At 57.6% G+C, this 24,021-nt stretch overlaps 1 protein-coding gene across 3 annotated transcripts in view; it reads right to left on the bottom strand.

Moving 5' to 3' along the window:
• RAB11FIP5 (RAB11 family interacting protein 5) overlaps positions 1-23,628 on the bottom strand; it is a 43,051-nt gene extending 19,423 nt beyond the window's left edge. For all 3 annotated transcript variants that reach the window (XR_012831019.1, XM_075709578.1, XM_075709579.1), the window contains exons 1-3: positions 23,243-23,628; positions 5,163-5,602; positions 3,042-3,780 (exon numbers count right to left, since the gene is read on the bottom strand). Coding sequence is in view for 2 of the 3 variants with exons in the window: in XM_075709578.1 (XP_075565693.1) it covers positions 3,042-3,780; positions 5,163-5,602; positions 23,243-23,628 (1,565 nt within the window). In the remaining variant the exon portion in view is untranslated. The remainder of the gene's footprint in view (positions 1-3,041; positions 3,781-5,162; positions 5,603-23,242) is intronic.
• Between the last annotated feature and the right edge of the window lie 393 nt (positions 23,629-24,021).

Genomic DNA, 24,021 nt, shown 5'->3' with positions numbered 1-24,021 from the left:
ACTGATGGCACCAGACCGTACGTTCAACCTGACACCATCAAGACCTAATAAGCTCTTCAACAGCTTTGACTTGAATCAGTGGCATGGTCCGCAAGGTCGTTCAGCATAAGGAAGGAGAATAAAATCAGAGAAGTTAAAGAGTTTCGTATAATTAGAAGAAGTAATGACATTATAATTAATGGTCAGAAAAAATGAAGAACCAGGAAAGCCGGACTAGGGACAGTCCATCTCCCTTGCGATGATGGAAAGGCTGGTTTTGCATCAAATGAGCCTCAGTCACCATCTCCCACCGCCCAGCCTGGGCCGTACGCTAGGACAAACGCTTCTTGTAACGTTCCCCCAAGGTGCTCGCCTACCCCGGGCCCCAAGGCCCCAGATGCTGGGCTTTCCTCCCTCCCAGCCAGGCAGCTCTAGCACTGCACCATCCTCCATTGGAGACTTCTCCTAATGACTACCTTAAATCTCCCTTGCTACAGTTTAAGCTCATTACTTCCCATTTTGAAATTGCAAACTGCAATTAAAGCCCGTTCAGATGCTTATGAACACCCCGAAAGGGGCCCCTGTGAATTTGTTCCCTCCAGCCCCCGCTGCTTCAAAGCAATTCCTATTTTGGGGAGAGAAAACCCCAGCTGGAGGAGCTGCTGTCGCATGGCTCATCCAGGTTTCTCCTTACCAGACGGCCGTCTGCGGACGGGGTCCTCGGCACGCCACGGCAAACCGACTCTAAGCAAAGCTGAGCTTCAGCTTAGCTGGAAATTAAACTGTGAGCGCTGAAGTAGACTGGAAAAAAAAACCCCACAGAGTGAAAACCCTCTGGGAGAGGACTAATGCTGGGAATGGGTCCAGCAGCTGTCATTTAAAAAAAAAGGCAGAGGATTTTTAGAAACCAGCAGTGTTTAAGGGCACCTCTGCACTCACTGCGATTATCCGCCGGGTTGGATGCTACAGGCGTTCGGGAGCCGATTTACAGCCGGATCGGACACCCTTGCCTTGAAGACAGCAGCGTGCATCGGAGGAGCGGGGCAGGCACGGCTCCCACGGCAGGCTGTAACGCACGGCCCGCATCCGCCTCCTTCCTAGAACTGCAAAGCGGGAGGAAACCCGCAGGTTTCTCACCCGTTTATCGAGGAAAAGGCTCCAGAGGGAGATGCAGAGGGCATCTCCCATCCCATCACACGCGTACATCATAGGCTGGCTCAGGCAGCTTGTGGAGTCACTGCCTGAATACGGTAGGATTTTTTTATAGGTTTATTTTTCATACGGTATCTTTTCTATTCTAGGACTTAAACAGCAGCTTTATTATAGCAAAATGAAAAAAAATTAAAAGAACAATCTTGAGTGGTAATATTCTGTCCTTCCTCAACCACAGCATTCAGAGCCCAGAGTCCTATAGTCTCATCCAGAAACAAACCTTCCACTGGGATGTGACACCAAATAACTACCGGGGTTTCAGGTCTCCTGGAAATGAAAGGCCCGTACGTAGGAACACAGCCCCAGCACCTCGCGTTCACCTCTCCTGCTGCCGGAGCAGCTCGAAGACGGAGAGCCCGCGTTCTCCCTGGTCCTTCCCTTCCCCATCGCCTCCCCCATGTGAGCCGGGCTTCGCTCCCCAATGAAAGGCCCTGGGGCAAAGAGCTCCGGAGCCTGCGAGACGGGGCGTTCGTGAGGCAGGGGAGCAGCTCCCCGCCTGCCTCGGTGTCCCCAGCTCTGCCCGTGCAGCACTGGCAGCGGGCAGGACCCGCGGCTCCTCTCCCATCCTCGCGCCGGCAGCACACGCTCCTCTCGAGGGACCGACTGTGTGTGGCACGCAGGACAAGGACACGTGGCCTTCGGTCCTTGGGAAGCGGGCTGGCAGCACGTTTCTTGCCTCCCGTTGGCCTTAAAGACCGCTACGAGCACAACATCTTCTCGTGGGGTGAGGAGGACTTTTGGGGCTGCCCCTGTTGAGAAGCCGCGCTGAGCGATACGCTCACCCCCTTGCTTATGTCCGAGCAGCCCCTGAAAAGCAGTTTAACCCGTGTGGGAATCTGGTTAGGTTGAATAAACCATGAGTGCCCTCCTCATTAAAGGAGGCTTCGGCTGAATTAAAATCCTTCTGCTTAATAAATTAGGTTAAAATCATCCCAGATTAGAAAACCCCTATAATAAATCAACCCTCTAGATTCAACCAGCTCTCGACCGCTAGTTATGTTCTCTGGCTGCTTTTAACCCCGTTTTCTCCCTCTCGCTGAACAACGATAACACCGCACCGGGCTCTCGGCCGACCTCTGGACCCCCAGCTCAGCTGCCGGGGGCTACGGGGATGGACGTGGGTGACGCGCTGTCGTGATAAAGCCCGCACAGAAACAGCCCGAACGCCGCGTTTTTCTGTGCCACAAATACAGCGCTGAGGATTTGGAGGGATGAATCACCACACGAAGCGAGATCAATTAGAGATTCATAATCGGGAGGAGGGAAGGCTGGGAAAGGAGGAAGGTGGGATGGGAAGAGGACAGAGCAGGGCTGGGATTAGTTACTTCAGAAATATTAGTAATATCTCAAGTTACCAAAGCGCCGCACCCCCAGGCCAGACCAGCGACATAGACAGGGTGGGATGTTGATAAAAAAATGTGATTACATGTCACTATGCCCCGCATCCTACGCTGACTGCCAGGGAAGCTTTTTTAGTGAATTAAAGGATAACGATCCTTTACTCCGAGGCCACAGAAACACTTGGCGTGACCACGCTGAGCCTCACCTCTGCAGAGGGAAACATCTCCCTCTCCATGGACGGGATCCCCCCCTTCCCCAACCGGGAAACACGGCCCGGGAGCGCAAATGGAGTTGGTTTGTGGCAGAAGCCAGGGGAGGATCCAGGAAAAATCACCCTGCCTTTGAGACATTTAAGACCAAGGAAGCATTTCCCCCGCTATCGTCTCGTCTGAGCAATGGGGACTGGTCCTCCGCCGAAGCTGGAGAGCGTTTAACAGCGCAGCCGTTGAAGACGGGAGGCTGGGGCAGCTAGCTAATGGCCGAGACGGCAACACACCCGTTTCACTGACCTGGGTTTCTGAGGGGAGTCTTTGGGCTCCTTTGAACCGAACCAGCCGCTGGTTTTATTCTTCTCGTCTCCCCCTGCCGTCGCGTGGACGGACGAGCCGTGGGAGGGTCCCACTTTCTCCCCCTGGCCTTTGCTCCCCACGTCACTCTTGTTGCCCCCGTGGTGGAAGAGGCCGCCCTTTGCTTTCTTCTCTTCCTTCCTCGTTTCCTCAGGTTGTTTGTCCTTCGTCGCCTCCGTAGAGAAGACCATGGGTGTTGCAGCTTGAGTCGGCTTGTTCTCTAAGCGACTGTTTTCTTCCATCTTGGCTCTGCCCAGATGGTTGCTGAGAGTGACGGCTTTCGTGGAGACCTTGAGCTCTTCTTGCAAGGCTAAGCTGGGAGGAGACGGGATGAACCTGGGCTCGTCTCTCTGCTGCGTCCTCTCAAAGTTGCTGACCCCCCAAGGCACCTCATGGGAGTCGGGATGGAGGGGAGCGAAGCTGAAGCCCTCCTCCTGCCGTCTGGGGATGCTGGGCACGGACAGCGGCGCAGAGCTCCGCGGGACAGACATGGGGCTCTTTGGTGCAGGCTCATCGCTGTAAACGTGGCTCCCGTTGATGCAGAGGGAAGACCGGGACACGGGATCGTTCTTTGGCGTCAGGCTTTGGATTGCTTTGGGCTCCAAGACCGGGCTGACTTGGGAGACATCGTCACTGAATGCTCTCTTGTGGGTCAGCTTTGGAGATGGCAAGTAGTCTTTCACTGCGGGGAAATAAAACACGAAACAGAGGTGAGGCCATCTGAGTAACAGGCGCAGGAAAGACAAGCATCGTTATCTTCTGATTGCAAACACTAAAGAGATCTGTGAAATCATACCGGCTTCGTCCCTCCCAGGCTCTGCCGGACTGTAATTAAATTACTAGAAATGCAAAGCATGGGTCACAAGTATGTGGCTATACAAGCTATACGGTATTCTCCCCGAGCACATCACCTCCCACTGCAGGATCTGGAGCGGAGTCTCTGTAAGATGACAAACCCCTTGTCTGAGAGGATCTGAGATCGATAATAAATGCAAGAAACTACCGAGAAGCTACTTAAAGGGCTTATGCTTCCGTGTGATTTAAGAATTTGCATTGAATAAAAGTCAACGAGCCTCCAATCTCCGCTCTGACAGGCCAGGCTGCTGCTTTGCGCGATATAAGCCCGGAGGATCCAGTGCCTGCTTCTCCCTCCCACTGCAGGACCCTGTGGCTATTGCTATTTTTGGGGTTACGCAGAGAGCCCGGTGAGAAGCGCTGCCTGGACTTTAGATGACAGGCAGCCACTCTCCCCTCCTAGCCGGAGATGCTCTCTCCTTCACCACGACACGAGGATGATGAGGCCAGACCGGTGCCTCCGCTCGCTCTCCGGCCGCGCACGGGAACGTCACCCAGCCGAATCCGAGAGGCATCACGCGGGCAGCTTCACCAGCACGGTGAGAAGCAGCACATACCCAGGGACTCCCACCCAATGTGGGAATTTGCTGTCTCCAGCCAATTAAACCATTTAATTATATATTTTGTTTTCAAGGGACGGCAAGAATTAATTCACTACAAGGGCCTTTTTTGTTTGCAAATCGCCGCTCTCCGAACGCCAAGAGCTCAGATTGTTTTAATCACCGGGAACCGGTCACTGTTTCAGCTTTGCCTCTGAGCCGGAGGCGTCTCATTAGACAGCCGGGCAGCAGTGCAGCAGCAACGTGCTCTGCTTTGCCCAGCCCTCTCCCAGGGGCTTCCTGCTACGAGTCAGCATTAGCAACCTGCTTTTAGGGTTTTTTGGGGGTTTTCTTTTTAGAAGAAACGGTCCTAAAGAACCCTCACAGCTCGCAAGCTCGTGGTGCGCTGCAGGGAGGACGCGCAGCATCAGCGTTAAGTCAGGCTGTGCATATACAGGCTCAGGATGAAAAGCAAAACCTTAGATGTCTCCCCCTGTTCTGGCAAGCATGTTACTGTCACACGCAGGTGGTCTCGGAGGGTTTGCGCAGGACACCGCTTCCTAGGTAAGCAATTAGTTAACAGATTTGCAGGAAAGCCTCAACAGTCCCTTACAAAGAAAAGAAGGCAATAAAAAAAGAGGAGGGGGGATTAAAACGGTTATCCTCTTACCAGAGCGCTCCGTGGACAGACTGCTGTGTCTGCTCGGGGATTTGGTTACCTCGGGAACGTTTGCGGCCAAGCCCAAGCTGGCAGAAGAGATGGTGCTGTCGGATCCCAGGGAGGTGTTGGACTGCGTCAGGGACGACTTGCGCAGCTTGTTCTTCAAGAAGAAGCCCTTGACTTTGGACTTCTTGCCCCCAATGTCGTAGTCATCCTCCATGTCGAGGCCGCCCATGCTGCTGGGGATGATGGCAGAGGCCGACTCCAAGTCGTATTTCTTCTTGCCTTTCACCTTGTCCTTCAGCTTGCCGAAGGGCGACCGCGGCTTGTCCTTCATGGATAGGTCGAACATGCTGGCCGTGAGGTTGTTGCGCGTAAACTGGATGCTCACCAGGATCTCACCACGCTCCTTCTCCTTCTTCCCAGCCTTGGAGTGTAGCTTGTGCCACCTGGAGCCAGAGAGGAAAGAAAAGCCAAGGCCCCTCCGTCATTTCCAAGAGCCACGAGCCAGGAAGACCTCGGGGAGGACGCTGCTGGGTGGGAGCTAGCACAAGCGCCCCAAAAGTCACCTAAGACCTGAGTCAGAGACACGCAAACGCCAAGCACGGAGGTGTCGTACAGGACCAGACCCCTCCCTGAACCGCAGCGGCTTTGTCAGAGCTCTGTCTCCATCCCTGTCCTAACGCTAAATACCGTCCTTCCACTAAATAACCCGGCAAACACCATCTCGCTCACCCTGGCGTCAGACACCGCCGTGCGTTTTAGGGGAAAGTTACCGGTGGCCAAATTTTTGTACGGTCAGTTGATACGTTGCTGTGAGCCCGCGTTTAAAAAAAAGACAGTGCTTTGTGCTTGCATTTTAAATATTCAAGAGCCAGTGACTCAGAACAAATCCTTTCAAGTCTGAGACAGCACTGTAATGGCAAAGGCACTCAACAGCATTCATTAAAATAACTTTATGCCAGACCTTCATGCCTCACCCTAAATAAAGATGCTGAAGTTTGCCTGGAAGTGTCCTCGCATCAAGCATTTAGAGGATGCTGCATTCCAGGAGCTCTTTATGTGCAGGAGGAGCTGCCATGCAGCACCCACCCTATCCAACCCAACCCAACCCAACCCAACCCTACTCTACCCTGCTCAAGTTACTGGATTTTTAGGAAATATCTGCATTCCCACAGCCAGCCGATGGCAGTCTCCAGGCCTGCACTACAGCTTTGGGATCTGTGATGACCTGATGCGATGATGGAGGATGCAGCAGACCTATATGTCCATCACCTTCCCCTCCTCCAAATGCCTCAATTCTGCTGAATTCTGCTGTACAATTTGAGGCAGCCAGAAGCCTGAGCTGAGGAGGGAAAAGGACTTTATTTGAACACCCCTCACGCCAAAGCCCAGCACCATGCTGCTGGGGCTGGTGAGAGCTCCCGAAGAAGATATTGGCCGTATCCACCAGCGCAAAAGCTTCAGCTGACCCCACAGCAGGTTACTGGGGGATGCTCCCCACTGCCCTGCCCCAGACAAAACCCGTAACGCAGCCTTTGCTCCATAGCTTTGCACACAGAGATGGAAGGAGCATGGGAAAAGCTTCCAAAACATTCACTGCACAAAGGAAAAAAAACCTCCCAACCTCCATTTAGGGCCCAATCCTTCCGCAGGGAATAGCCTGTGCGCTGGCAGGGCACGGAGCAACCCCTGGTATGAGATGGGAGAGGGGTCTTGCCTCCTGCCAGCTGGAATGAACAGTGGGCGAGAGGACCCAACAGCATGAGATGCCCAGAGGCACCTTCTAGTTCTCCATTTCACCATGGTAGCACCATGAAACACAGGCCATGAGGGAACTGTTTCTTCCCCAAAACCGCTGTCGACCCAGTGGTCCTTCGCTCCCTTCTCCTCCTGTGAGATGCCCCATCCTTCTGCCCCGGTTTCAGGCGCCGCTTCCCAGGGTGGCTGCAGCGGGATGAGCGGGTCTCCAGCACAGCCGCTGCCCTGGCAGCTCTGATCCCTCCTGGATCAAAGTATTAAAATTCCCCTTAACAAGGCGCAAGGAAATTTGTAAATTCAGGACAGACCCTATTTCTCCATGGCATGCTTCATGGGCAAAGCACGCAGCAACAGGAGGCGGAAGAAAATTTCTAGACATGGGTTAACAATTTCCCAATGATTTCCCAGAAAATAAAAATCCCAGCAGTGTGTCACATCCACTTGAAAAGTGAAGTCACTGAAAAGAAAAAAAAAAAAAAAAAAGGAAGGAAAATGTGAAAATGTGAAGGGATGGAGTTGGGTGTGACCACGCTGAAATCACCAGGGCGAGGAGAAAACTTGGATTGCGTCCTGCAGAAGGTTCTGAATGACTGCTGGGGAAGTTACCGCATCTTGGATGAAGGGATGAGCTGGAAAGCCTGGGGAGCCTACGCCATACCTTGGGAAGGGGGCACAAAACCCCTAACTCCCTGCTGGGATGCCGGGATAAAGAAAAGGAGCGTACAGCTGGAAGTACCCAGGTCCTTCCCCATCCCATTCTGCTGCCGCCGAAATGCAGGAGCGACAGCGCCTGGGACTTTGCCGGGCACAGCCGCGCGGTTAAATCCCCAGCAAACCCATTCCTTTTCCAACCACTCGCTTATCCCACTCCCACACGAAGCCCTTTGAAAAATTTTCAACACCCAGGCTTCAAGCTTGAAAATATCCAGGCATGCAGAAAAAAAAAAAAAACCAAACATGAAAAAAAGCAGCATTAACCCCTTACAGCAAAAACCAGCAGCAAAGAGACGCTCAAACAGGCTGATCCGCTGCCAGGGAGCAGTTCGGGGAGCGGGAGCAGGTGAGTCAGGAGGACTCTTCCCATAGGAACGGTGAGAAAAAGGCTGCTTGGAACAGGCGGCGGCCACAGCGCATCAAATATTACGCTGTTCAGTTTGATGGAAGACCGGGAAAAAGTTCAAGTGGGAAGGGCTGCAGCAGCCTGCCAGCTGGGAGAGATTTGGGGGCTGAATTATTTAGCAGGGGGGGGAAAAAAAACCAAAACTTGCAAGTAGTTTTTATATCTTACGTCATCCCATGGAAAAAAAAAAATAGAGAGAAAATCTGAGTAGATTAACATAAGGAAAGGCACAAACTTGAGGATAATGAGATGTAACAGCCCCTAAGAGCCCTGCACTGGCTCAGCTCACACGGATACGCTCCCAGCATCTCCCGTCCCATCACTTCTAATGTTGTGGTCATTAAAATGAATTTGGGTGCTCGGCAGTGACACCTTTGAAAGAACAAACCTTAAAACCTGATCTGCTTCAAAAAGTGTCCGTTCAAGGAAAAACCTCTGCTTATGCTGGTGCTGGATTACGGAGCTATTTTTGGTTCCCAAGACCTAATCAGCAGTCGGCAAGCAGTTGGGACTACACCTCAAACAGGGAACAGAGCTATTTTTAGGCTGAGAAGTTTATGGCACAAGATGAGTGTTTGGGAGGATTAAGTTGTTCCACGTTGGGTTTTTCTTTTTTTGAATGAATCGGTTCCAGTGGAAACAGGAGGTGCAAAACACTGCCTTGGCTGGTATGTGACGGGAGAGCGGGATCAGGGCGGGTTTCAAGTCCCAGCCCAGCTAAACACAAACTCCTGCAGCATCTTTTCACTATTAACCCCATCCCACACCCCTCGGTTCCCCACGTTTCTTCCACGAGCTGCCCTTGGGGGAAGCCCTGGGTGGGAAGTTTCTGGATTGGGACCACCCGAGCCCAAGCCTTGCAATGGGGACGTGATCTCTTTTCTGGGACTAGACGATACGCCTGGAAAAACGAACCGGCTTCTACCCATACAAACCCTTTTCCAGGTCTGAAATAGCAGCTGTGGGCTTCGCAGCTCAGGCTCCCACCAATCGCTCTGAATTTAACTGGGTTATCTTAATCAGACCGTGGATGAGGTGCTGGCGCTGAGGAGCGCGGGGAGACCGAGGAGGCTGTGCCAAGCACATCCAGCTCCGGGGACCCAGGGCTGCAAGGACCTGGTTCTCGGAGGTGTTTTGGAGGCCTCTCTTGAGGAAGGTGCCACCAGCTCGGGTCCAGCTCCTCGCTGTACAGGACATCCAGGACAAGCCACCCGTCTCTGGCCACCTATTCCCGGGGAGCTGTTCTTAGCAAGGTCTGGAGGGGCCAAAGCCTGACATGGAATAAAAAGTGTTAAATTAAAGAGGCTCTCTCATCCCGGTGCCAGAGCTGGTGGGGACAGCTAGGAGCAATCCTTCTCCCTAAGGAGGGGTGCTTGGTGCCTGGGTCCGCGCTCCTTCCCTTGCTCCCTGCAACTGGAAACAGGTCTCTCCCTGAACACGGAGCGGAGGATGAAACCTGCAGCTTCCCAGCTTGCTGGTCCCATATCAACACCCTTCTGCTGCTCCGTGGAGATCTGCTCCTTTTCCACCCATCAGCTACTGCCCACCTCCACTGCAAGGCGATGCCTGAGACACCTCGGCCCTGGCCATACGGAGAGCGGGGCTTGCTCAGAGACTTCTCCAACGCGACATGTCCAGGGAACGCAGCTTGAAGACACGAGCTGCAGCTTCAGGCAATTAGCTTTTGCTAAAAAACCCCTACATTCTTCCCTCTTACGCCCCACGGGTCCAGCGCCTCCGTGCATGGGGTGCCTGCTCGCAGCATTGCACCATGCTGGGTGCGCATCCCCAAAAAGGCAGAGGGTTTCTCCCAACATCTCCCCGGGATCTGCCCTCCACGGATGCCGCAGCAGGGAAGGGGCAGGCGGGCACCCAGGCCCCGGGGATCTCTGCAGGGGGAAGGAAGCAGCAAGCCGCCCCTGCACACGGGGACGGGAGAGGAAACCTCAAACAGAAAACTCCCTGCAGATGCCCCAGAAAAGGGGAAGCAACGGCGAGCTCTCGGGCAGCTCCTGGAAAGTGAGATGTGCTCTGGGGGTTTGCAAGCTCACATCCCGCCGCAGTAAACGCTGCCTGTGAGCGCTGCTGCATGGCGGAGGGCTCCCCAGCCCCCCTGCGCGGCCGTGCACGCTCATCTAGGTCACCGTGGTTAATTGGCACATCCAAACTGCCTCCAGACAGTTTCAGTAAAACCCTTTCCTGTGCAAAGGCTCCTCTCTCCTCCCACTCGCCTCCACTGAGAGTCAAGGAGAACGGCGAGCCACGCAGCACGGCTGCCAAAAGGCAGGTTTTGGGAGGAAAGGCAGAAAGCGCCCGGCATCTATTTTTACATTTGCTGTTGCCAGGATCAATTGGAGCAGCAAGGGAGGCACGGAGAGCAGAACACAAAGTGCTGCTGTATCTCCAGGCCCCTAAAAAACACGTGCTTTCCCTCATCCTCCAGCAGCATCCCATACCGGAAAGCCAGCTAGTGCTGAGCAAAGGGAAAAAAAACACCCTGGCATGGAAACAAGAGCGTAGGAGCTGTTTGTTAAGGAGGGAAAGCTGACAGGATGGATTTGCTCAGGGTCAGCGCCTGGTTCGCACCGGCCCCGCTCCTCTGCTCTTTGCCCAACCGTTGGGCTGCAGGTGAGCGTTTATGGGGGGCACGGGGAGCCCCCGCTCCTAGAACCCTTGCGTTGGGTATCCGAGCTACAGGGGGAAAACGCCTGGGCAGTATTTTCTCCCCGTCAATGAGAAAACTCGTTTGGGTTTATGAGACACCTGGTCTGCATGAGCTGCCCCAGCACCTCCCAGGATGGGAAGACAAGCTGTTGGGATGACCAGGAGGACACAGAGCCAACCCTTAACAGAAAGGCAATGCTGACCGTGATCCGAGGCTTTCCGTCACCTTGTCCCTTCCGTGTCCCCCTCCTGATCAAGCAACTCCTTCAGCACAAAACCAAGCACAAAGCCCAAGCCCCCATCCTGTCAGCAGCTTCGCGGGTCGGCATCCCGAAGCCCTGGGGTGACCCAAGCTCATTTCATCTGTTTGGGATTACTGTGCATGCAACATCACGCAGGGGAGAAAGCCCAGCGACACCGGGATGAGATCAGGCGAGCAGGGCAGCGCGCACAGCGCAGCTCTCAGAGATGCCACGTGCACTGTCAGGGCACCATCCTGCCCTCCTTTCAGGGAGGACACGGGGTCCTTCCAAGGAGGACGTGGGTCCTACCAAGGAGGACCACCTTTGCTCTGCCACGGGTCCCGCTGGGGTCCCCAAGAGATCCCCGTCCACCCTCCAGCTCAGCTGGACCTACCTCGCCCCAACAGACCTGTCCAATGCGCCCTGGGTACCTTCAGCAATGGTTCTCCAGTTTCACTCTCAGACTGGTCCCAGTGCTTTACTAGCAGTGAGTTCCAGAGAGCTTCCTTGAGTGGTTAAGTCCCTTAGCAACTCGCAGTGTTCATGGATGCACACAGGGAAGGATGCACAGCTGGAGCGTTTCGGGAGCGCTTCAGCCACCAAGTGCTTCCCAAAAGCCTCCCAAAACTACTCCGCGTTGTCAGGGTGGTCGAAGTTCACCTCAAACTGAGCAGAAACGCTCCTGCCCCGCACAACTCAGCCGCCCAAGCTGCAGTACGGAGCAAGAGACAGCCCAACACAGAGCCAATGCCTCTTCCCCCACCGCACCAGCCTGTCATTTACTGCTGATTCATCCCCGCAACAAGGTCAGCCTGGCTTACAAGAAGAGCCCCAAGTCTTTAATTAAAGACTACTTGGGCCCCTACAGTGACAGAGCAGGACGGAGCGCAGAAAAGGCGATCCAGGGAAAACACGAATGTCAGCTTCTCCTGGCGTGACCCCCCAGCTCGATGGGCATAGCACAGGCAGCGAAGAGGCATTTTCAGCGAGACGAGAGCTGAAGCAGCCCTGCGGAAACACGCACGCCGCATCGAGCCAGGAGGAAGCTCACCTACCCGAGAAGGGAAGCGTCGGGTGGAAAACAACCCAACCCTGGGGAGTTTTGCGCCTTTTGTCTGGCTTCGTGTTTTTGAGACAGCTTCCCCCGCCGGTGCTGGGAAGCTTTTCTGCAGCGTAGGTTCGTTTCGTGTTGGTTTTGGATGGCCTGTTTTGCAAGGTGATCCCTGTAAGCTGCTAAAAGCACAGATGGCAAATAAACACAGGCTGATTCCCCCACAGATGGGGAAGAAAGGACTCGAGCGGCTGAGGTGGGAAGAAGTTCATCTCTGCAAACGTTCCTCTGAGAAGAGCTAGAAAACAAACTTGAACAAAGCAACCCCCCGCAGCTCGTTAGATAATTCAGCTCACTGCTAACAAAGTAACTCAACCCTGCTCCTCTAATGGGTTCCAGCTTTGACACGACCAACTCAGCAGCTCAAGAAAGCACTGGATAAATGGGATGTCAGAAAGAAAGAGCGGGAGCCGTGTGTGGTGAGGGGTGCAAGAGGGTGGAGCTACAGACTCGGCGCTGGTGCTCCAAGCGATGCATTACCACAGCCAGGGTGGGAACCCGCATGAGAAAATCCCACCACCGACTCACACCCGCACGGGGACAGAGAAGCCGTCCACGCTCTGCCATATCCGTGCCCGGCTGAAGGGCTCGTCCCACGGCTTGCAGGCCAGGAACAGACATGTTGTCATTCCAGTGCGTCTCAACGGCAGGGAACAGCCTGCAAACCTGCAAGGCATGATGAAAACTAGGAAAAAAACCCCAGCCCTGCCACCCCACTGCCCCCAAATCTGTCCCTACGGCCTCTGTGCTGGCTGGCAGAGGCGAGCAGGGGTGTGCGATGGCATGGAGGGGGACAGTTTTAGGAGCAGGGTAGACACCACGGAAGGAGAAGAGCTATCAGCCACCGGGACAGTGCTGGCATGAGGGCAAGGGCGGGTAACTTCATCACAAATCAATTTAGGCTAAGAATATCAGAGGCTTTCCCCTCTCTAGCTCTGGATGGGCAGGTAGGAAGGGGAAAAAAGGGAAGATTTAAGGAGCTGTAAAACAGAGCATGAAACATTTATGAATGGAGATAGTAATGACAGGAGGCAGAAAGTGATCTCTTCAGCTATATTTATCCGCTTACGCTCCAGAACGTCCAAGGTTTGCGCCCTCCGAGTTGCGAACAAGTCAATAAACCACGTCTGTGGTCACTGAATGACCTGAACGGCCGGGCCAACGCTGCCCGGGCATAGCAAGGCTGGGTGACGAGGGCCCCGTGCGAGGAGGGGAGAAGAGGCAGCGCTGGTGATCCGCTGAGCCGGTGCACAAGAAACCAAGGGCAGAAAGAAAAGTTAAAAAAACCCCAAGCCCCGAGCTGACTTTGCAGGATTGCAAAGCACGACTGACACCGAGGAGCTGCTCCGCAGGTTCCCCCGGTGCACCTGCTTCTGGGGAGCTACTTCACGCACAACACAACGTGCACGGGATGGGCAGGAGAAACACGTTTTTGCTGCAACTCCTTTCCCACTTCCAAATGGGAAGAGCAACACGGCAGGGCTCGCGCGGAGAATCTAGTACCTAGAGGCAACGCAAGGCTTGGGAACACAGCGCCTGTCCTCCAAAGGGGAAACCAAACCCTCAAACCAACCCCTGCTTCACGCAGCTCAAAATACCAGCTACACCCGCTTCGGCAACAGGTCACGCACCGATTGTTCATTCGTCGCATCAACAGGCGCTGCAACCCGGGCGTGAGTCAGGCATGTGAAAAAGCGGGGAAAAAAAAGGAAGGAATCTTAAAGCCAGCAGCAGATTACTCTAATTACACGCACCTTGACCCTTGGTGGACTTGCCAGCAGAGACACCCACATGGTGGAAACGCCGAGCTGGGGAGGCTGCGGGATGCTGCGCCGGGGACGGGGCTCCCAAACCCCCAGCCTGGGCTAGAAAGGCCATCCCGCTGGAAACCCAAACCCCGCGCCCCAAGCCAAGCTTCTGCCAAAGCAAGCAAATTCCCACGGCAGTTACTTGCGCAGTTTTGCCGCGCGCTGGCTCCAACAAGCCCTGGGGCAGGAAGAGAGGCAGCAACAAAGGTTTAAAAGCCATTTTCACTCCACGGACTGCATGCAGAAAGGCTGCAAGGTCTTTTTTGGATTCCAATTGTCAAGAAAGCCCCGTGCAGCAGCCGTGCGGAGGCAGCAGCCCGTGCCAGCACGCCTGTAACGGAGCAGCGTCCAGAGCAAGAGGATTTCCACAGGCGAGACGACACCAGAGCAGCCGGAGCCTGCGGGGTTACTCGGGGCAAGGAGCCCATTTTCCCTTTGCACCGGCACCTACGTAAGCGCGTTTGTGAGTCAGCTACAGCAGACGGGCAGAATAACCCCGTCTAGACTCTGCCCTGGCAACAGCCACGGCACAGACGCGCTCCCTCCGGTGACAGTGACAAAGAAGCGGAGTCTCTCCAGCAGACCCCCTGAGCCGCGACACATCGCTCCAAGGGACCACGGGGCACAGCCGAGGGTGCCCGCAGATGCTTTCCTCTGGGGCAACGCTAGAATTGAGCAGATTCCCCCAGGAACTATGAAGAGCATCCCCCAAAAACTCCTCTCCTGCTGCGGACGCCGCCTTTGAGCCATCCAGCTCAGCCCAGCGTGACGATACGGCCCGTTGGAGGGCGAGAGGAGCGGAGAGCAGAGCCCACCCTGCCTTCCTGCTCACCAAAGAGGAAGGATTGGCGAGAAATATTTCGCCAGGCTCTGCAGGGAAGGGAGGGAGTCACCTTGGAAAGATGAACCGAGGTGGCGAGGCTCCTGAAGCACGGCGTGGGCACTAGCTGAACTCGGCACATGCAATAGCACCAGCTCCACCCGCGTCTGGAGCTTTGTACCAACAGGTTCGAGGCGTTTTCTGGGCTGGCTGCAGGTTTTTCTGCAGCTGCTAAGGGAAAAAGACAGCTGGAGGCAGTTAGGGCTCTGCAGCTTAGCGTGAAACAGAGAAAGAAGCCTGAATCTGCAGCTTTTTGGTTTTTAAGATGATGGAGGGTGACAGGCCAGCGCTGTCGACAATCAGGTCCAACAAGCCAGAGTTGCAAAGTTGGGATCAAACCACTCAAATTACCTTTTAAAAACAACAAAAGTGGAGCCTTCCCGGAGCAGAACAGAGCAAGGGCCTTAAACCTCTTCAACTGACCTCAGCAACTGGGTGAAAACAGGGTTAAGCGGGCAGGTAGGGGCAAAATTGAGCACTGCCACCATTTCATAAGCAGCATCACCGTCACCTCAGTGCCTCCATGCTTTTCCTGTGGGATCCCAGCTTGGGGCAAATGCTCGCCCGGGACAAGCTGGACACCAAGGTCCCTATCCCAAGGCCTGGCTCAGCCTTGCCTCTAGCGACGCAGAGAGCATCTCAACCTGATTTTTGGCAGGACTAACCCCCTCCTACCCCTGCTCGGCGGCGTTTCGACACAGCAGGGTGTTTCCTGGCTTGGCTGAGATGCAACAACCCCTCAGAGCTGCCTTTCCAACCCCAAAACAAAGATTTCATCACAGCCCAAGGAGCTTGCTGCTGCTCTCGGCCTCCCCAAAGACCTTCACCAGCCTTGCCGGGTGCCTCCGATCACAGCCCCTGGGCAGGAGGGCTTTGTTTGCCCTTGTATTAAAACTTCCCATCCCAAAACTATCAGGGAGTAGCTATTTCCTCCCCACCCCGCTGCAAGGTCTCTGCCTCTCCTAGGCTTAAGGACAGACGTGCAGAGGACACGGCTGCAGCGATTCGGCCTCGGCTCAAGCCTGATAGGGAGCAGAAAGCGAGCTCTGACCCTGGGTGCGAAAATCTCCCGTAGGAGACGCAGCCAGAAGCCAAGGCCACAGCGGGAACGGCAACGAGGACGAACCACCACATCCGAGAGAAATGCCACAGCCGAGAGCCCGCAGGCCACAGCGCATGCTCCGCTGCTAACGATCTCCACTGATTTTAATTTAACAAGGGGAGGGCGACGGCCACGAGCACGCCGTGGGCTGACAGCAGTCCAGAGGGGCTGGCAGTGGAGACGAGAGCGGGTCCGCGTCCGGGGCAAACAGGAGGACGGTGCCACAGAAAGCACGTTCTCACCCGTCCGCTCTCGCCACAGCAAGGAGGGGATGTGATGGGTACAAGCAGCAAGGGGAAGGGAAAAGTGCCTGATGTGGGGCTCAGCTCAGGAAGGACCAACAGACAGCGAGGGAGCCCCGGCAGGGATCTGGGGACCGTCCCTTGGCCCCGAGCATGCTTCCTCCAGGATTCCCAAGCTGCTTGGCTGCTGAGCAGGCGGGGCGATGGCGTGACCGCCCGGGGCGATGATGTGAACTCCCGGAGGGGTTCTAAGTCACCCCAGAGCCAAAGCAAATTCAGAGCAACTGTCCACCCGAGCCACCACCGTCTCAGCCCGGTCCTTGCCCCCAGCCGTGCTGCTTCTCCCTCCCCGTGCCAAGCCACGCAGCCGCAGGCAGCGATGGGGCTGGTGAGCTCCTGCTCCAGCCGGCTCTGCCAGCCCTCTTGGCCTGGCTTCGCGACATCTTCCCCCCCCAAGCCCAAGGAAATCCCCGTCCCTTTTCCACTGAGCCTTCCCCCAGCGCTGAGCTCCATCAAGACATGGAGGAGAGAAGCCCCGGTGGCCTCAAGGACTTCAGCGAGAAAAGTTTAGCACCCAGAGGAAAGGTTTTGTACCCCGAGTAGCTGCTTTGCTGATGGAGAGCAGGAAGGAGAGCGTCTCGTTCCTGCTGCCAGGGTGGAGATGCTGCGGCTGCCCGGGCGAAGGGCTGCACACAAGCCCAGACCCCTCCGAGCAACCGGCCCCTCCACAGCTGGGGAGGGACGGGAACGAGTAAAGGGAACTGCAGCAGGAAGGGCTTTAGGGAATTTGGAGCTGGGCTAATTTTGCCAGGGTAACAACTCCGCACGACAAGTTCCCTGTCGCAGACACACCAAAGGCCACTCGCTGCCGTCGCTCCCTGTCCGAGGCAGCAGCCAGCAAGCAACTGCAAGTCACTGCAGGAAGACACCAGAGCCAGGAACCACGACTCCTCTGCTACATTTGCTGTCCCCTTCCCCACAGGACACCAGTACTGCAAAGCCCTGAATTTTGCTCTCCAGCGACTGAGCTCCGGCAGCCCGCTGTTTGCATGGCCGGTAGAGCTTCGCCCTGGAAGGCTCACAGCTTTAACCTTTGCCATTTGCAAGGGGCCGTGAGGTCTTAGGGAAAGCAAGCAAATGAAAATGAGATTTCCAAGGGGGAGAAACGAGGTAATGACAATTAGATGGAGCACAAGGCTGATGGGGAGTGGCTGAGGAAGCTGGGGGTGTTCAGCCTGCAGAAGGGGAAGCTGAGGGGAGACCTTATCGGTCCCTACAGCTGCCTGACAGTAGGGTGCAGTGAGCGGGGTGTTGGTCTCTTCTGACAAGTAACAAGTGATAGGACAAGAGGAAATGGCCTCAAGCTGCATCAGGGAAGGTTTACATTGGATATTAGGAGAAATTTCTTGACTGAGCATTGGAACAGGCTGCCCAGAGAAGTGGGGGAGTCCCCATCCCTGGAAGCATTCAAAAAACGGGCAGATGTGGCACTGGGGGACATGGTTTAGTGGGCATGGGGGTGTTGGGTTGACGGTTGGACTGATGATCTTAGAGATCCTTTCCAACCTTAACGATTCCTAGTTTTATTTTCATTAAAAAATAATCCAGCCACCAAGCCAGGAAACATGAAATTGCTACTCTCCCCTTAATCAGTTGAGTGGTGGAGTTGGTAGTGTGAGGTTAATGGTTGGACTGGATGATCTTAAAGGTCTTTTCCAACCTAAACGATTCTATGATTCTATATTTTTTCTCTACCCAGCCCAGGAAACCTTGGGTGCCCACTGCCCCGCCCTGCCATCAGCCTTGCAGCCAATGGAGCAAAACCAAGGCCCTTTCAAAGCAAAATCAAGGCCTTTTGGGCCCCCACGCAGCGAGGTCCCAGGTCCAACCTCGCAGACGTTACTGCGCACCTCCTGTCCTCCCCAACGCCGAGCCCTCGCTGTGCCACCCACCCACCGGACCACGTCGGCCAAGGGGAAAACACAGCCCGACGAGTGTTGGGTGGAAGCTCTCGTCCTGCTGCAGCCGGAGGCATTTCCACCCTTCCCAGATGCTGCGTTGACAGGGATGGACGTAACGCTCCCCGGCTTGGTGCCACGCCGCAGGCAAGGCAGGATGAGCCCCCGCAGGGGACCGCAATGGCATTTCCTTCATGTCAGGAAGCAGAAGTGATAGCTGCCTTGCGAGTACAGAAAAAAAAACCCTCTTCTGCTGGGCTGAGCCCTTGTTTTGGAGGGACTGACCACCCCGCTGAGCAACCACATCTGCCTGCCGGCCTGCGCCGAGCCGGCAGCGCTCGAGGACCCACCAGCAGACTGTTATGCTCGGACACGGCGATGGTCACCGTGCCAGTCATAGGAACGAGCACTTCATTGCACAGTCTCATCCTGCCGGCAGCACCGGGCTTTGGGCTCCTAAAAAAGGAGGCAGGATGGAGAGCTGCAGGGATCAGGTCATGGGAAGGAGAGGTGAGGACCCGGAGCATCCCGCCCGGCCAGGGCCACAGCAAAGGGTTTTCCTGATGCCAAAAGTTATTGCGTCTGGAGACGCACATGGGGCTCAGTGAGGCAGTAGAAGGCACAGGTGAAAAATAAAAGCACTACACAGCTCAAATAGGAAGGGAGATTTGATGCTCGGCACTGGTGCTTCGCTTGCCCAACCCCAAGCCTTGGAGGTAGCCGAGCATGGGACAAGCCTTGGGATGGCCAAAAAGGCCAAATCCAAGAGCTGATTTTCTCGCAGGCAAAATGACCGAGACGTTTGGCCAAACGAGGCAGCTCACAAACACTGCCGGCTGACGGCTCGTTCCTGGAGAATAGTCCAAGTTTGACGGAACATTTTCCATCAAGCTGAAAACAAGTATAAAAATCATCACCGGTAAAAGTTTCCATGCAACAAAAATCAGCAGGAAAATGAGAGCAAGGTCAACACGCTGACAATCGAGGCCTTTTTTTAAGCGAGGTCCCATTCCAACTGGCAGCGGTTTTATGCCCAGGAGCGAGGACTGCAGATGGGATCCTAAAAACCAGCGTATGGCGGAAACTCAACTTACACATCCCTCGCTCGGGGGCCGACAGTTATCGCCGCTGCACAGGCCGGGGTGCACACTGCGGTGTGGTCCTGGTGAGGCGGAGCCTGCATTTGTTTTGCTGGTTTTTAATCTGGGACTAAAATTTCCTCCTAAACAAAGTTCTTTGCAACAGGGCCGAACCAGACGTCAGAGGTTGGTTGGAAGCTTACGCGGCTCGCAGAGCCAAACCCCCCCGGGGCTCCCCTCAACCCTTCTCCCACCCGCCTGGACAAGCTCCAGCACTTGGGACCCCCCTCCAAAAAAAAGTGCAGCCCCTTCCTCACTGCAGACCTGCCACCCACCCTCGAGACACCTTCCAGCTCAGGGGTTCGAGCAAACGGAGACGCTCGGGGCGCAGGGTGGGAGCTCTCCGTCACGTTTTCTGTGCTCGCTTCCATCACCGGGGGCCACGGGCGAGAATAAAGAGCCTTAAAAGTTCTTGCAATCCCAAACGGCGCGAGGGGAAGTTAATTTTCCTTATGCAAGCGAAGCTACAGGAAGGGAGGGAAACAGACAGCAAAAATCCTGGGGATCTCCTGCCTCACAGCCCGGATCCCCTCCTTGGGCCGCAGTAGCAGTGCCGCCGGGGTGACCGGCAGCCGTGAGAGCCAGCACGGGGCCCGGCCGCGTTGGACGTTGCACCCATGGGATTAACGGCCCCTAACGCTGAGACCTTTGAGACGAGACCACAGGCTCGGCATCCCGAAACCTTCGCGGGACCGTCGCAGGGCCTCCTGCTTCGCACAGCTTCATCAACTTCTGCTAACAGGAGCGTGGCTTTCTTCAAGACACGGCTCCTACGCCGGCTCCCGGCGCAGGGCTCGCTACCCAAACCACAAAGAGGACGGAAAGTTATTTCACATCCTCCCGTGCCAAAACAACACGCCTCTCCCGGCGCACCCGAAAGGCTGCGGATCGGCTCCCTCGCTCTGAAGTCTGCGCACGATGCTGGTTTGAATTAGGCCCGAAGAATTCAGATCCAGCTCCTCCGACGCCGCCCATTCTCTAGGCAGCGCTAATAAAAGCAAAATAAACGCCGGAGGTGAAACACTCAGACAGTAACTCCGGGGTTAGTCACTTTTCCTCTGTGGCCATGCTCCCATTTTAGGGCAAGCAGGAGTCTCCACGGGCTGCAGATGCAAACGAGCCGCGTTTCTCCACGGGAAAAGTTTTTCCAACCCCTTTCCACGCTAATTCCGCTCTCCAGGAGCGAGGCTGCGCCGTCTGCCAAGCCCCGGCGCTCCCTCCGCCGCCTGCCCGGCCGTGCCCCGGGTAGGAGGGTGAGGGAGGCTCCTCTCCAAGCCCGCAGCTTCGGGCAGCGAGCCAGCCGAATTCCTGGGGTCCAGGGAGCCAGCGAACGGCGGGGATGCTCCCAGAGGCACGCAGCAGCCCAGCCAGGTCTGTGTGGAGCAAAGCTCAACTTCTTCCCTAAAGGAATTTCATCCACATTCCTCCATTTCTCTGCTTGGCAAAGGCTAGGAAACATTATTGTTGTTTGAAACCCTTCTGAGGGAAGGAGGAATAACAGCAAATCCCCCCCACCACAGGGATTTATGCTGGAGGCAATACAGGGCTGGGGTTCGGTCCCCCGAACTGGGGGACCCTCCTGCAGCAGCAGCAGCACAACAAACCAGGTCACGCCGACGGCCCCACCGAGCCGGAGCGGGCTGCAAAGCCACCGCAGCCATCGGAAGGACAAACCACCGCACGCATCTGTGCCACCGCTTCCCAGGAGTGACAGACCCCGGGGGGAACCCTCCCGGGATGCGGAAGGACCTCGCAGCACCCGGTCCCCCAGGATCCCCTGCCCAGGGGGAGGAAGGATCCCGCGACGCATGGTCCCACACGACTCCTGGGGGGTGGAGGGACCCCGAGACACCCCATCCTCCACAACACCCTTCCTGGAGCACACGTGACATCCTGTCCCCCGTGATGCCCTTCCCGGAGCATCCCCGGGCCCTGCGATACCCTGTATCCTGCATTGCCCTTCCTGAATCAGACCCCATGCCACCCCATCCTCTGTGGCACCCTTCCCAGGGCACCCATGCACCCTGCAATGCCCCGTCCCCATGACACCCTTCTTGGGGCATGCACGGCCCCTGTGACGGTGGGTGACCTCCTGCAAAGCCCATCCTGGGGCATGGCTGGACCCCGTGACACCCTACGCCCTGTGGCACCCTACCTAGGGTGTCCACGGACCCTGTGACGCCCTACCTCCAGCAACGCCCTTCCTGGGGCACGCACGGACCCTACCACACCCCCCCTCCTGCAGTGCCCTTCCTGGGACATGCATGGTCCTCATGATTCCCTGTCCCCAGCAACACCCTTCCTGGGACACGCAGGGACCCTGTGACACCATACACACTACAAAGCCCTTTCCTGGGGCATGCACGGACCCTACCACACCCTACCTCCTGCAATGCCCTGCCAGGGGCACACACGGACCCCACAACACCCCACCCACTGCCATGCCCACCCTGGGACTCACACGGACCCGTGATGCCCATCCTGGGGAATGCAGGGACCCCGTCACGCCCATCCTAGGGCACCCAGGGACCCGTGACACCCATTCTGGGGCACGCAGGGACCCAGTCCATGCCCACCAGGGCAGGCAGGGACCCAAGACGCCCATCCTGGGGCTCACACGGACCCGGTCCGTGCCCACCATGGCAGGCAGGGACCCTGTGACACCCACCCTGGGGCACGCAGGGACCCTGTGACACCCACCCTGGGGCTCACATGGACCCATGACACCCACCCTGGGGCTCACACAGACCCTGTGACGCCCACCCTGGGGCTCACACGGACCCTGTGACGCCCACTCTGGGGCTCACACGGACCCTGCGACGCCCACCCTGGGGCTCACACAGACCCACGACGCCCACTCTGGGGCTCACGCAGGGACCCTGCGATGCCCACCCTGGGGCTCACGCAGATCCATGACACCCACCCTGGGGCTCATGCAGATCCATGACACCCACCCTGGGGCACACAGGGACCCTGCAACGCCCACCCTGGGGCTCACACAGACCCATGACGCCCACCCTGGGGCACGCAGAGACCCTGTGACGCCCACCCTGGGGCTCACACAGACCCTGCGACGCCCACCCTGGGGCTCACACAGACCCATGACGCCCACCCTGGGGCTCACGCAGGGACCCTGTGACGCCCACCCTGGGGCTCACGCAAGGACCCTGCGACGCCCACCCTGGGGCTCACGCAGACCCTGCGACGCCCAACCTAGGGCTCACGCAGGGACCCTGTGACGCCCACCCTGGGGCTCACGCAGACCCTGTGACGCCCACCCTGGGGCTCACGCAGACCCTGTGACGCCCACCCTGGGGCTCACGCAGGGACCCTGTGACGCCCACCCTGGGGCTCACGCAGGGACCCTGTGACGCCCACCCTGGGGCTCACGCAGGGACCCTGTGACGCCCAACCTGGGGCTCACGCAGGGACCCTGTGACGCCCACCCTGGGGCTCACACAGACCCTGCGACGCCCACCCTGGGGCTCACACAGACCCATGACGCCCACCCTGGGGCTCACGCAGGGACCCTGTGACGCCCACCCTGGGGCTCACGCAAGGACCCTGCGACGCCCACCCTGGGGCTCACGCAGGGACCCTGTGACGCCCACCCTGGGGCTCACGCAGACCCATGACGCCCACCCTGGGGCTCACACAGGGACCCTGCGACGCCCAACCTGGGGCTCACGCAGGGACCCTGTGACGCCCAACCTGGGGCTCACGCAGACCCTGCGACGCCCACCCTGGGGCTCACGCAGACCCATGACGCCCACCCTGGGGCTCACACAGGGACCCTGCGACGCCCAACCTGGGGCTCACACAAACCCTGTGACGCCCACCCTGGGGCTCACGCAGACCCATGACGCCCACCCTGGGGCTCACGCAGGGACCCTGCGACGCCCACCCTGGGGCTCACGCAGACCCTGTGACGCCCACCCTGGGGCTCACGCAGACCCATGACGCCCACCCTAGGACACGCAGGGACCCCGCGACGCCCATCCCAGAGGCCTCCCCCGCTCTGTCCCCACGGGCGCTGGGCGATGCCCGGCGGGACCCACTCACCGCTCGTCGGGCGCGCGGCCCTGCTGCAGGGTGGGCTCCAGGGGCACCAGGGCCTGGCCCAGGAAGCGGTCCATGCCCACCAGCGCCCGGTGCATGACGGTGAGCACCAGGCCACCGCGGGCCGGGCCCGCCGAGGCGCCCAGCTCGGGGGGCAGCTCGAAGGCACACTCCTCCCGCCATTCGGGGTTGCCGGTGCTCTTCTCGGCCACCGAGGTGCTGTACTTCTCCCGGCCCAGCTGGATGATGGTGTAGGCGTCGCTGGTGCCCGGCTTGCCGCCGCCCTTGCACCGCAGCCCGCGGGCCCGCAGCACCGTCACCTGGACGTGGGTGGGCAGCCAGGCCGGAGCCCCCTCAGCGGGAAGCGCGGCCGCCCGCAGCAGCGCCATGGCGGGACGCTGAGGAGGCGCCGGAGCCGGGCCGGGCCGGACAGAACCGGACAGAACCGGACAGAACCGGGCCGAGCCGGGCCGGGCCGGGCCTCGCTCCGCCGCCGCTGCCGCAGCCGGGCCGCAGCGCGAGCCCCAGCGGCCGCCCCGCCCCGCCCCAAGCCCCGCCCCCGCCCGGCTCTAGCCACGCCCCCGCGCCTGGCGTAGCACCGCCCCCCGCGCCTCGGCCACTCCCCTCCCTCTCTAGGCCACGCCCCTCTCCGCCCCCCGCTGTAACGGGGGGGGGAACGGGGGGGGAACGGGGGGGCGGGGGGCGCGGTCGCGTCCGTTCCTGCCCCGGGCCGGACACCGGGGGGGGTGGCTTGGACCCGCAGCAGGCTGGGGTCACCGCAG

The sequence above is a fragment of the Pelecanus crispus genome, chromosome 4 (genome assembly GCF_030463565.1).
Source record: "Pelecanus crispus isolate bPelCri1 chromosome 4, bPelCri1.pri, whole genome shotgun sequence".
NCBI classification, from domain to species: Eukaryota; Metazoa; Chordata; class Aves; order Pelecaniformes; family Pelecanidae; genus Pelecanus; species Pelecanus crispus.
The sequence above is the reverse complement of the archived record's forward strand: the minus strand, read 5'-3'. Positions and strand labels throughout refer to the sequence as shown.